This window comes from Hoplias malabaricus, chromosome X2 (genome assembly GCF_029633855.1).
Source record: "Hoplias malabaricus isolate fHopMal1 chromosome X2, fHopMal1.hap1, whole genome shotgun sequence".
Taxonomy (NCBI): Eukaryota; Metazoa; Chordata; class Actinopteri; order Characiformes; family Erythrinidae; genus Hoplias; species Hoplias malabaricus.
The window spans coordinates 14839930-14853262 of NC_089819.1; the positions used below are offsets into that span (position 1 = coordinate 14839930).

Consider the following 13333-nt stretch of genomic DNA (forward strand, 5'->3'; position numbering starts at 1 on the left):
AAATCGACGCATGTCTTTTTGCAGTGCTTTTTCTTTGATGGAACTCAAAACACCAACTATTTCATATATTACTTATATTTGTTGAACAAAACAACAATTACCATTATTAATACTGCGTACTAGTTACCATAAAATGACAAAGAGCGGGAAAATACACAAAAACCTTTTAAAACTTATTTGTAAATTATGCATTTTTTTTCTGATTTTCTATCTAAACAAAACATCAAGCTCAGAAGTACTCTGGTTATTTTGATTCCATCGAGACACACATATCTGTGTTTTTCCCGTTTTAAACTACATATGTCAGTAAGATCCTGCATGGCCATGAAAGGTATGTTTTGAATGAAAGTATAAATGATCATGTGTGTCTGTCATCACAGAAAATATAACTCACTAGCAAGATGCAAGCATTAAACCATTTTTAATGAATCCGTTTATACCTTAATGACGGAATTATGCAGAAATTTTGAGATATTTATGGAATTCTCCTTTAAGCATAAACAGCAAACCAACAAAAAATAAATAAATAAAAACAATTTTATAGAGAGAATATTGGCAATGCCAGACACAACACGACCTCAAGGTTCTATCTGCATGGAAGCCAAGCTGCACCTGTTGCAAAATGTAGCCATGCTATGGCCTCTGGACATCTGCAATGAAATTACAAGGCTCTAACATCATTTTAGAGATTTATTCAATGCACAAGCACTGCCTATGACTGAATGTTCAATGTTTAGATAAACAACCTGGGGCCAGATATATTCCACACAACCACAGAAGTCCACAGAACCAAAGTCCTGCATGTAAAATGTAGCAATGACATCAATATCATATTTCTGAGGGATTACAAAATGATTGAATATTTTGACATTACAAGTACGCACTAGACATTCAGTACATAGGCCTGTATGTTGGGATTTCTGATAATATACAGTGATGATAAATTCAAACACTATCCCAACCAGCTGATGCTGCAACATTAGATCTTAGATTTTTTCTGTTCTGGCACAACCCAAGTGGCAACTGTTTCTTCACATTCTCTTAACAATGCATAGCTTCAGACGGAACTTATAGCATAATATCTGAAAAACTACTGGGTTGTGCAGGTACCGTTTAGGTCTTCCAATGCAGCAATAAAACAGAAAAAACAACACATCACATCTCATTCAGACACTGTCACTCAGTAATTACAAGGATGACTTAAATGATCCTGATGAGCAATGCTGAGAGATGGATCAAATCAAAGCAACTTTATGAATGTACAACAAAATCATACAACTGCAAGAACTGGAGGCCTGCGGATTGCTTTATGAATACAGCACAGGTTCATAAAGATACTTCAATGTCTGCTGTCACTAAAAGCGATTTAACACCACAAAACATTTTGCTCTAGCATCCATCAGAGAAAAAGTTACAAGTAGCTTGTTTGCAAGGAATGCTTGACAATAATTTTAATATTTTATTAACATACTACAGTCCTTATTTTCAGTTTATATGAAAATGTTTGATATGTGTAGTATCACTTCTAATTAACTAATAATTGTGCATGAAATGTATTATTCAATGCTGCAGTAATGTGGCTGGATCCAGCAAAACTAATTCAGCACAGAAAAAAATAGTTGTGTGTTACCATGCACAGAACTTATGTCCTCGCCATGTGCTATGTGTTCATTAATAACCCCAATTCCATTGAAGATGGGACGTTGTGTAAAACATAAATAAAAACAGAATACGATGATTTGCAAACACTTTTCAACCTATATTCCATTGAATGCACTACAAAGACAAGATATTTAATGTTCAAACAGATAAACTTTATTGTTTTTTGCAAATATTCACTTATTTTGAATTTTAGGCCTGCAACACATTCCAAAAGTGTTGGGACAGAGGTAAAAAATGCAAAGCAAAAGCCATATATCAACAACACCCATAAAAGCTGCTGGCTTCTCTGGGCTCGAGCTCATCTGAGATAGACTGACGCAAAGTGGAAAAAAAGTGTCCTGTGGTCTGAAGAGTCCACATTTCAAATTGTTTTTGGAAATCATGGACGTTGTGTCCTCCGGGCCAAAGAGGAAAGGGACTGTCCGCATTGTTATCAGTGCAAAGTTCAACAACCAGCATCTCTGATAGTATGGGGGTGTGTTAGTGCCAATGGCATGGACAACTTGATGAAAGGTACATATAGGTTTTGGAGCAACATATGCTGCCATCCAAGCAACGTCTTTTTCAGGGACGTCCCTGCTTATTTCAGCAAGACAATGCCAAGCCACATTCTGCATGTGTTACAACAATGGGTACTAGACTGGCCTGCCTAGTGTAACACAGTGGTAAACAGGCCCCTGTCCCAAATCTTCTAGAATGTGTTGTAGGTCTCAAATTCAAAATGAGTGAATATTAAAAAAAAAAAAAAAGTTTATCCATTTGAACCTTACATACCTTGTCTTTGTAATGTATTCAATTGAATACAGGTTGAAAATGATTTGCAAATCATCATATTCTGGTTTTACTTTACATAATGTCCAAACTTTATTGGAATTTGGGTTGTACTATAAATAAAGTGACATACAACTATAGATCATATTTTCACGTGTTATACAAAACAACCTGTCATACCCTAGTCTTCAGGGCAACATGTTAATGTGTTATATTTCTGTGATTAATTATCTACTAACAACACTGTATCTAAGATGTGTATTGCTTTACAGTTTATATTCTTGTTCTCTGATTTGTTACTTTCTAAATAAAGTTTGGAAAGTTTCACCTTATACTTTCCAGTTTAGAGATGTGTGTGACTTTTAGAGAAGAAATTAATCATTTCTAATGGGATACTTTTTCCATTTGTAACTAACACATCTGTACCAAAATAAAACTAAATTGAAGCAAAACACTGAAGCTCACCACCATCCCTTCACTATCCTTCAAATGTACCCTAAAACGTTCAGCACTGTGTTCACGCCACCGTGCAAATAGCTTTTACTGCAGTTCCCTCAGAACCAACAGTACAGAATAACAATCTACTGATAATCTATTGTTCCCCATGATCAAACTCCACTGAACTTAACAGCGTGGTCACACACAGACTCGCATCATGGCAGAGTTGCTCTCCTGGTCCAGGGTCTATACTTTCATGCACTTTCCCCATGCTCTCTGATGCACATTTGTCCAGCATGCTTTCACTGGGTTGTCCGGGGCCTGATCCACGCCACAGAATCCACACACTCACAGCTAATATGTCACATATCACACCACACTGTTCTTTCTGATAGCTTTCTCAGAACTCCATTTTTTACCCCCGGGGGTTTGTATTTATTCACTTATCAGGATTTCTAAATATTTTCTGTTTCTGTTGAAAGCTATCAGAACAGTCAGTGCAGAGGCCCCTCCGCTTACACAAAATATCCCTTAACTCCAGGTAAACAAGGTCAGAAGAGGGAGTTAGAAGGATGCTTGAAAAAAAGATAAAGTAAGAATGTAGGGGGGTTTCCCACCTGTTAACACTTTGATGCGTTCTAATGAATGAATGAACAAAACACACAAGTCAAAACATTACGAATGCTCACAGAATATCAAATGCTATGGCTAGACATTTGCTAAGTGCCCTGTACAGTGTACTTGGATATATAAGGTTTATTTGTCTACTATAAAGGAATATCTAACTGAAAATAAATGGCATTTTCCCATATAGTCAGTCAGCCAGTTCAATTAATATTATAATGTTTAAGGCTAAACTAAGAAAGTCTAGAATCTATTTTCATTAAGTAATGCAGTGTTACAATTCCAGTGTAATGCAGCTTATTATACACATTATTTTATTAAAAATCTTAAATTATAGAATGAGCCAGAAAACACACCAGGGGACTTAATATAGTCACCACAACATTACATATGCTTTCATGGTGGTTACAGTTAATATATTCTGGAAAAAAAATACATCCAATTTAATGGAACCTAATGTGATTATTTCACATTAAATAGGTTATTTCAAAGAACGAAGCAAGCAAATGCAAATCTCTAAGGCAAGTGATATTTGTGCCATAGGCTCTGCATTTGGACCCAGGGCAAAAGCAGAGTTTACTCCTGATATATGACTATTACTTCTTAGTTATAATAGCTTGGAGCTCATGTCCTGGCTGACAGACTACACTGAAGGTGAGGAAAAAGTAATGCGTATTTGCTTTACTCAGGTATTGTGCCTTTAAGCAAAACAAGCTGTCCCAACAGTACACACATAATCACTGTGATAACTAGAATCCTGAAGGGATAGGGCAAAAAAGCAAGGGAGGTTTGAGATGATATAGTTAAAACAGCCAAGAAAAAAAAGACTGTGTAGGCTGGTTGAACACTTGTACGCTGGAATCAGTTTTTGTTCACCTTGTTTTAGCAGTGACAGGTTCTTTTTTTGGTGTTGTTTGTACAAGTAGGACTGAAAGAGGAGAGCTGACAGAAAGGAAGCTGTTTCACACCACAGCTATCCTTTCTTTAGTAGCTTCCCAAGCGCGATGGAAAAGAGAAAACAAACTGAAACACATTGTAGCTGTTCACTGAAAAATCCAATTCATGCGATCTCTGGTTTTTCCCTCTGAATACGGATGCTGACGCCAACAAGGCACAACCTCTCATTCCAGCTGCATAATTACCACCGTAAATGCTTTCAACCACAGGGGGCTTGATGAGCTTGCTTGGAAACAAATTACCATGTTTCTGTCTAATTAACCCAAAGCAAAAGTTGCTGACGATTCCGCCTCAGAGTAACATGAGTCATGTGAATTGGATTTTTGCTTCTTAGCCTAACTCCATACGTTTATGCAGACTCAGGCCACATAAGTCAGTGGCTAAAATGAATCATATCCTATAATCCTACAGAGCAGCAGACAACATTTCCTCAGTGAACTGCATGATGACATGCATTAGTGTTTATGCTGAGATTTTCTCATTCGTCCTCATGCTGGAGATGAAGGAGAAGTCTAGTGAAAGAGACTGAGGAATGGCACTATGAATAGAGGCTAGGAGAGGCTGTTATAGGACATAATTTATCATATCACATTCAGTTTGACAGTCACATGCATTGATATGAGCTGGAACTTCTCCACTGCATTATCAGGCTAATGTTCATGTTACTATTAGATTACTGTTAGATTATATAGAGAAACAAGGCAAAGAGGCTGGTTATGTCCTTTGTAATGATGTAGATTCAACCCTTAGAAATTGTAGTTATTGCTACTGATAGTAAATATGTAGTGCAATACAACATCTTCTCACTCACTCAAACACGGGTCAATTGTCAAAACAGACAACACTGCAGAATCTAAATTTTGTATTGATCCTATGAAAATAAAAAAATTGAGTGCAGTTCTAAACTTGTATGACTGTATTATAATGACTGAATGACTGGAGTGTAAATTATGTTAGGCATTATGTTTATCAGTATGCAATTATTTAATTTAATTTGAATAGTGAGGGTCTGTAGGTAAGCGTTTTGAACTTGTACAAGCATTGTTACAACAAAATTATTAAAGCAATGTGGTAGCACTGATATTAACAAAAACAAGGTTTGTCAGTGGTGTGAAGCATCACTCTGATGAAGCACCAAAAGCAAATTGAGAGATAATAGGGCATGACATTTAATAATTCAGTGAGTGAGTGAGTGAGTGAGTGCATGAGTGCATTATAAACCAGGTCCATTTATTTGAACTTGTCCTGTCCTTAAAGGAAAATGTAAAGGACTACATGCTTGAAAGTGGATTAAGCACAATGTTGTCAATAAATTTACACTTAATATATAATAATTGCCTGATAACATTTGAACGGCTATGGATATGAACAGGTGTGAAATTGTGGTCATTTTTTTGGTTGGTTTTGTGCACCGAATAGTATTGCTGCACTGTGTAGCACTGTAGCAAAAGCAATAACTCTCCACCTCTAAGGGTTAAGCAATGAAAGAGAAGTCAGTGGGGCAAACAGGGACGAATGAGACAGAGTTGTTGATTCAGTATGGCGATGTTATGAAGAGACCGCAGGGAAAATCTCCCTTCATCTCCGAACCTACATGGCATTGTCAGACTTACACATGGACAGGCAATAAGGCAGACAGAGGGAAAGAGAGAGAGAGAGAAAGCGAGAGAGACGGAGACAGAGAGAAAGAGAGAGTGTGTTAAGGCATTACCCCATGAAGCTCCTTCACATGGTTCCAGTGGGAGAGAGAGGAAAAGAGGGAGAGTGCAAAGTGAGAGAGAGAAGAAAAGGTTGCTCACGCTGTGAACACCACGTCTCTGACAGGACATCACAGCAATAACTCATACACAGACGGGAAGTGAGAGACAGTACAGTTCCCGGAAAAAAAAGCACAGCTTCTCGGCTCAGGAGCTCTTTATTATATGTCTCTTCAGTAAAGTGTCCTGACATGAGGTAGAAAGTGACATCAAAGCCTTTTCTGAAGTCTCAGCAGACCAAAGGGTCTATCTGCAATATATAATTAAAGTACAATATACTGTTTCAAGGTTTATGTTCTGTTTTAAATGTATAAATAATTAGTCTGTTTTGCTACATTTATTTTAACAGAACAATGATGCTATTCTTATACAAAAGTTAATGCATAATTTTTTATTAATTTTTTTCTGTCCCGCCTTTATGTAAAGTGTCCTTGGGTTTGGGAAAGGCGCTATGTAAGTTGAACTTATTATTATTACTATTAGTAGTAGTAGTAGTAGTAGTATTAATATTATCATTATTATTATCATCTGCACAAAAGTTTTAATGTGCTGCATTAAGCCCCAGTCCTGGTGCCTCATAACCAGCCAACTACATTGTTTTTAAAGTTGCATGCAGCTTAAAGGGGATGTCTTCAATTGTAGGAAAATGCTGTTCTCTCTTGTTTGTTTATTTTCAGACGATCGACGCCTTTATGGTGGAGCAGTATATTTGAAGGTAAAAAATTACATTTATTTGTACGCAAGTTGAACTTTTCGTCAAGCTTTTATTCACATTTAGCACATTCGGTAATGCAGTTAAATGTCTCCTGAATTTGGAGACATTCCCCCCGTGCTGCGCGATATGAGCTCAAATCAATATTATGATTAATTCTACATTTTACTACGATTACGATTAATGAACTATTATTTTGTTTTTGTATTTTTGACCCTAATATTTCAGTGATGAGGCTTGTACTGTAAATATTCTCCAGTATTAAATTTAGGAGATTTTTTCTAATGTTGCTGGGTGCTTGTTCCTCTCGTTTTTTTCTCAGCGTTTACATTTGACTTCTTTTTGTTAAGTGTTGTCTTAATTATAGTCAAACACAGCATGTCCAAACCACAGATGCTGTGTTTTTCTTTGATACTGCTTGAGTCGATTGGTCGGCCTTAGTGATTAGGCTGATAGGAGTAGAATCACGTGATTACAGTTTGGTAGCGTGGTTTTAAAGGGACAGTACATCAACACACAGTGGGGACATTGCAGAATAAAAATAATCAATATAACCAATATCGCATAGCGATTTTGATTCGTTTTTGATTAATTACCCAGCCCTACGTATACCAAAACAATATTACCCACCTATGGAGTAGGAGTGCAATACCTAAGCTAAAGCTTAGCATACTGGACAAGAATCTTTGTTTTTTCACAATTTACACCCGGGGTTCATAAACACATTAGAAACAGACTGGAGAGCTAGCAAATGGTGAGAAAGCATCCTCAGAATTTTTAAAAAAGTGTTGATTAAAATCATGAACTTCACCTTTAAGCTGTCATTTTTTTGTGCACACACTAATGAAGAAAACAAGGGAGATTAAACTGTGTTCTGGTAATCAAACTGCAGAGTTGACCTCTAAGGGAAGTGGAGAAGCAGGAGCCAGAGAAACTCTTACTCTGCACTTTGTGCTACACTCAGCAGCCTGGTGATAAATGAGAGGATTTTAGCACACATCAAACCTCCAACTGGGGAACTGTACAATTACGGTAAACAAAGAGACACTGGTCTGGCTGCAGGAAACAATGCAAAAGATTGCATAGCTCCATCTGTGTGGCCATTGAGGTTTTTCTCTGTGCAAATGTATTCAGATAGTTCAGAGAATTTTAGATTTCCATTTTGACTATATATAGCATCAATGAGAAGATGAGAGAACAGTGAATAGTTAGTATACTTTTTCAAGTATGTTGAGCTGTCTAATGATATTTGAAATATGCTTATTTAAAAATCAAAATTACACTTACGAGAATGCAAATGCCACCAGAGCTCCACTGACCACAATGAAGTCCAGAATATTCCACAGGTCCCTGAAGTAGGAGCCAGGGTGTAAAAGCAAGCCTAGATCCACCATCTTGGGGAAGCACACAGAAAAAGGAGCTTACACCATGATAAATGTTACAGTATTTTTAGTAAACTTATAATCCATTGAGCCTCATTTACCCTTTCTGAAATATGAATAATACACCATGGACTTGGACCTGTAATTAATTCATGAATCTGTGTGATAGAGAAGGATAGCAACCTAAAAACACTGCAACTGAAGGGAAAGTGACACCAGAGAGTGATGTCAATTTTGAGCAAATATAGCTCAGCACATTTATTAAAATGACTCCAGTAAGACCATGTTAATAATCACCTGCCACTAACTCTGCTTCAGAACTATAATTGGAACATAATTGAGCCAGAACTCACCTTAATTACCATTTCAAATGTGAACACACCAGTGAAGACATAGTCCAAATATTTCAGCACCTTTTAAAAAAAGCAGTTTTTACTTTGTTTAAAATAAATTAATAAATTCAGAATCTCTTTCTTAAAATCCATATGTTTTTACACAGACTGAAATATTCTAATACTATGCATGTCCTATACAGCACATTTAAATCAGTTGAATTAACACTGAGGAAGCATCACCAAAATGTATTAAAAAATAAGTCACTCTAACTAACACCACTCTACTTTAAAAATTCATTTGAATTCAGCCTTTTGGTTTCCAAATATTTGTCCTTATTTTGAAGCCACTCAATCTGAAACACAGAGAGCGAATAAACTTACATCGTTGCGTGGGGCGTTAGCCTGGACTGGGTCTTCTGCAGCCAGAGCAATGCTACTCATGGCTATTACCACAAGGATACACATTTCAAAGTACCGCAGGCTGACTATGTAGTGGCATAAACGCCGTACCCTGCATGAATGAAAAAGAAAGAAATTCTGAGCTACTTATAGACTCAAAGACTCTTACCGTGGCCTCTACACTGACAGGCAGACAAGGGTTTATTGAGGCTGTATTAGGTGGTTGCTTGTTTGTCTGCAGTTCTATGTGCACATTTATGAGTAAGCAACAGGTAAATTGAGAGAATGGTCACATATAGCAAAGTGCTTTGAATGGTGACCTTACATAGCTTTATTATACAGATTCCACGTGTGCGTGTGAGTGTGTGTGTCCGAAATTATATACTGTGCCATAGCAGCTTGTATAGCTTTATTACATGAACATTTTCTAAACTTAATCCCATCCATAACCTCAATCAAGATACTATTTCCATAAAATAATGGAATTTTAAAAGGAACCCTATGTAAGGTTTTGTGTTTTTGAGTTTTTGCTCCTGGTCTCCCTCTAGAGTTGCAGGATGTAATTCACTTTTGCAGCACTGTGCTGAAATCAAAGTTGGGGCATTTTGTTTCCTACCATCCTCCAAAAGTTACACAGTGCAGTTTCTGCAGTGCTGAGCCCAGAGTTGTTAAGACAGAGACTTTGTTCTTACATAATGATTCTGAAGCTGTCATTTTAAAGTACCTAGTGTCACTTTAACTCAATAACGTGCAAAAATAAAACAACACAGACAGATCTCCAGGTTGACAGGTTGTTTTTCAGCTTTGTTTCAGAAAGTTATATAGGGAAAGTGTGCAACTCACGGGTTGCTCTGGCTAAAGATGAACATGGAGCTGTAGGGCAGAATGGGACGAGGGCCACTCAGGTTTACATCCTCCAGATTCTTCTCTGTCATGGGCACAGTCTCACTGTCAATACTGTTCACTAAAGCACACAGACACAATTACAGTTCACAGGTCACTCTTCATTCAAAGAAACAGAAGCCTTGTATTGTAAGAGTGCAAATAACTGTCTTGCAACATTCACCAAGATTAATGTTGAGTGAACAGATTTAGATGTTAATCAGCTGGAGATGGTGTAAACTCTGGTTGACATTAGACTCCACAGCAAGACAGGACTATTATTGGGCAGTGCTTACTTGGTATGAGAGTGGTCTCTCCAGGTGGAGAGGTGATGGTGACTGGTATGTGAACGCCTAGCCCCCCTGTGCGACTAACATTACGCTGGTTATCTGAATCTTCTGGTTTCTCCAGACCCCATCGGTTCTCTACCACAGGCTGCTGGGGTGTGGTCATTAGAGAGTCTCCACCCATTTCTGCAGGCCTACAACAGAAAATGGGAGATGTGGAGTGTCCATTTTCATTCTAATTATTTTTTTATTATTATTAGTGTTTTCATAAATGCATGAAAAACTTTAGGTCCAGCAGGCACTATCCCATAGAACAACAATGGTAAAAGGATCTTGAATAAAATGCTACCTATGTCCTGGAGACTTTCCCTCATCTCTCTCTCCATTCTCCCTCTGCTCTTCACCCTCCATGTTGGACTGGGCTTTGCTGGTCCTTTGCCGGTGTCTCCTTCTTCCTCCATCCTCACCTCGCCTTTCTCCATCCCTGGCCCCTGAACGAGATCCGTCTCTGTGATGTGAGCGTCTTTCGCTCCTCCCTCCACTGCTGAGAACACCATTCCCTTCTCGGCTGGTCCTGTGGGAATGGTGGTGTCTGTGCTCCCTCTCTGTTGCCTTGCCATCTTCTGCTGTGCTCTGCGGTTGGTGGTGGTGTCTGCGAGTGCCATCACGGCTACGCTCCACTTTGCCCTCTCTACAGCGCTGGCCCTCTGCTTCCTTACTGCTGCGACTGTGGTGGATATGCCTCCGTCCATCCCGAGAGTTTCCTGTCGTTTCTCCATTCTCCTGAGTATCTTCAGAAGTACGCTCTCGTCTCCGGTGGTGCTTTCTAGGGGGTTGTGACTGAGGGGGCTCCATAATTTGGGAGTCCTGGGGGTCTTGAGGGGTCACAGCCTGGCCCTGGCCCTGGCCCTGTAATGTCCTGGCCTCATCCCAGCATCGAGGCTCCACTACCAGTGGCCGGTCCAAGTGTGTGGTGAGGTCAGGGCGGAGGTGCTGGCTAGAGGCCAGTCGAGGGTTGAGCTCCTCGGAGTAGAGTGCTTCACTGCTGGCCCTCATGTGCTTACGGATCTGAGAGGTACGCTGCTCCCACACTGACATCATCTTCAAAGAGCGCCGCTGCTCTTTACTGGGTGGGGAACAGCAAGAAAGAGTGGGTTAGTATTACACAGAGATGCTAATGAATATAAGGTTAGTGTACAAAAAGAAATATTGGAAAAAATAATATCAACCAAGATATTTAGGAAATACAATGAACTGTAACACTTCCTATGAATCTTTTATACGTAATGCATTATACATGCATTTAAAATGCATATGTCATACATAATACCTAATAATAACTGCTATAAGTCTGTTTAATTATGCATAAATAGATATATACATTGTACTTTATATGGTTTAAGGTGTGTGACTCTATAAATCTAGTGCTATAATGCAATATAATATTCTTTCATAAGACACTATACACTCTTTTGTGTTCCCTAAAGGTACATTACATTCTCTTCCCCAGAAGGAGAGGTGAATATTTTTTTTTTATAAAGTTTTCTTTATAGAACTGTGTAAAAATAAGACAACATAATAAAAGTCCTGGAGATGAAGTGGGGTGTATGAAATCAACATAATTTTAAAATCTACAATTATAATAGAATAAGGTAATTATGTACCCTAATTAAAGGTACAAATATGTAACCTTGAGGGTACCACCAGAGAGACAGCAAAAGGTACCATCACAGTGACAAATTTTCTGACAGTGTACATACTGTAGCAGTGCTGGAACCTAGGCAAAACACCTCAGCCTCTCCCTATTCATTATTTTTGGGGCTATGTGTCTGTGGTGTGTGTGGTAGGGAAATGTGGTTTTGTGTGTTTGAGGTGTTTGTGTGTTTGTGCATGGTGTGTGACGAATGACAGGCAGAGATCAGTATCCACCTTGTTGGAGACTAGTGTGGCCGTAGTGTGGCTGTGAATGAAGCTCTGCCACTTTTAATAATACACCAAGTTCAAATACTACCTTGCTCCCTACTTTCTTAATAGTGCAAAAAGAACACTTATTGGCAGAATGGCCTTGTCACAATATTTCTTTGTGTAGGATGAGCATTATCTACTGCTACAGTCTCCCAGATGGTGCATAATGTTCTACCCACGCCACACACCAGGCACACACACTCAAACACACTGAACAACAAACCCAACCCACATAACATACAATGACACAAAACCCCAAAACAACCACAAAAACTACAAACTGTGCTGCTACAGTATGTACCTAGTTTTAAATAAAATGGATATTATGGTGCATTATAACACATGCCCTTATAAAATTGCACATACCTTAAAAAGTGTTATGACCGCATCTCTATTTATACAGGCTTATAACAGCCATAATAAGATATTATGTATGCCATATAATGCATTATAAATGCATTTATAATGCATTATGCATACAGAATTCATAGGAAGTGTTATGCAATGAACCTCTTCACCATCCATGTCAAGACCACCTTTTACCCTCCTAGTCTCATATTATGTTAAACTATTTTATACATAACCTATTTAAAAATGTGAATTTTTAATGTAAAACATTTACCTGAAAATGTTCAATGACATAAACAAGCAAAAAAGGAAATAAAATAATAAGAATTTTTTTAAAAAATATATTTTTGTTCTGTAAACTATTAAAGTAGTAAGGCAGCCTTTTGTATGGATTTCAATCCATTTGTTCAGAAAATAACATAACAGGCATTTTATTACAATATGTTCCATCAATGACATAAACTACACTGAGCATCAAAAAAATGTTAAAAATCACTGAAAACCTGTTCTCATATTTTAGGTTGTTTTGTGTGTGTTTGTTTGTATGTGCTATGTATATGATATATATATATATATATATATATATATATATATATATATATATATATATATATATATATATATATATATATATATATATAGAGGGAGAGAGAGAGAGAGAGAGAGAGAGAGAGAGAGAGACAGAGAGAGAGAGGCAGAGGCAGAGAAAAGGGGTCTTTATGGATGTCAAATTACACAATTCCGTCAACCACGACTGGACATGCTGCATCTGGTCTTTTAATGCTTGTGGATTATGGCTTGCCAATATTGGACC

General features: G+C 37.9%; 1 protein-coding gene across 1 annotated transcript in view; it reads right to left on the minus strand.

The window, feature by feature from the left end:
* The window catches only part of LOC136676729 (voltage-dependent N-type calcium channel subunit alpha-1B-like), a 129412-nt gene that overhangs the window by 30680 nt on the left and 85399 nt on the right, over positions 1-13333 (minus strand). Inside the window, exons 21-29 of the mRNA XM_066653922.1 lie at positions 10556-11332; positions 10216-10400; positions 9881-10001; positions 9020-9149; positions 8657-8716; positions 8209-8315; positions 6164-6175; positions 3489-3509; positions 1111-1119 (exon numbers count right to left, since the gene is read on the minus strand). Coding sequence (XP_066510019.1) covers positions 1111-1119; positions 3489-3509; positions 6164-6175; positions 8209-8315; positions 8657-8716; positions 9020-9149; positions 9881-10001; positions 10216-10400; positions 10556-11332 — 1422 coding nt within the window. The remainder of the gene's footprint in view (positions 1-1110; positions 1120-3488; positions 3510-6163; positions 6176-8208; positions 8316-8656; positions 8717-9019; positions 9150-9880; positions 10002-10215; positions 10401-10555; positions 11333-13333) is intronic.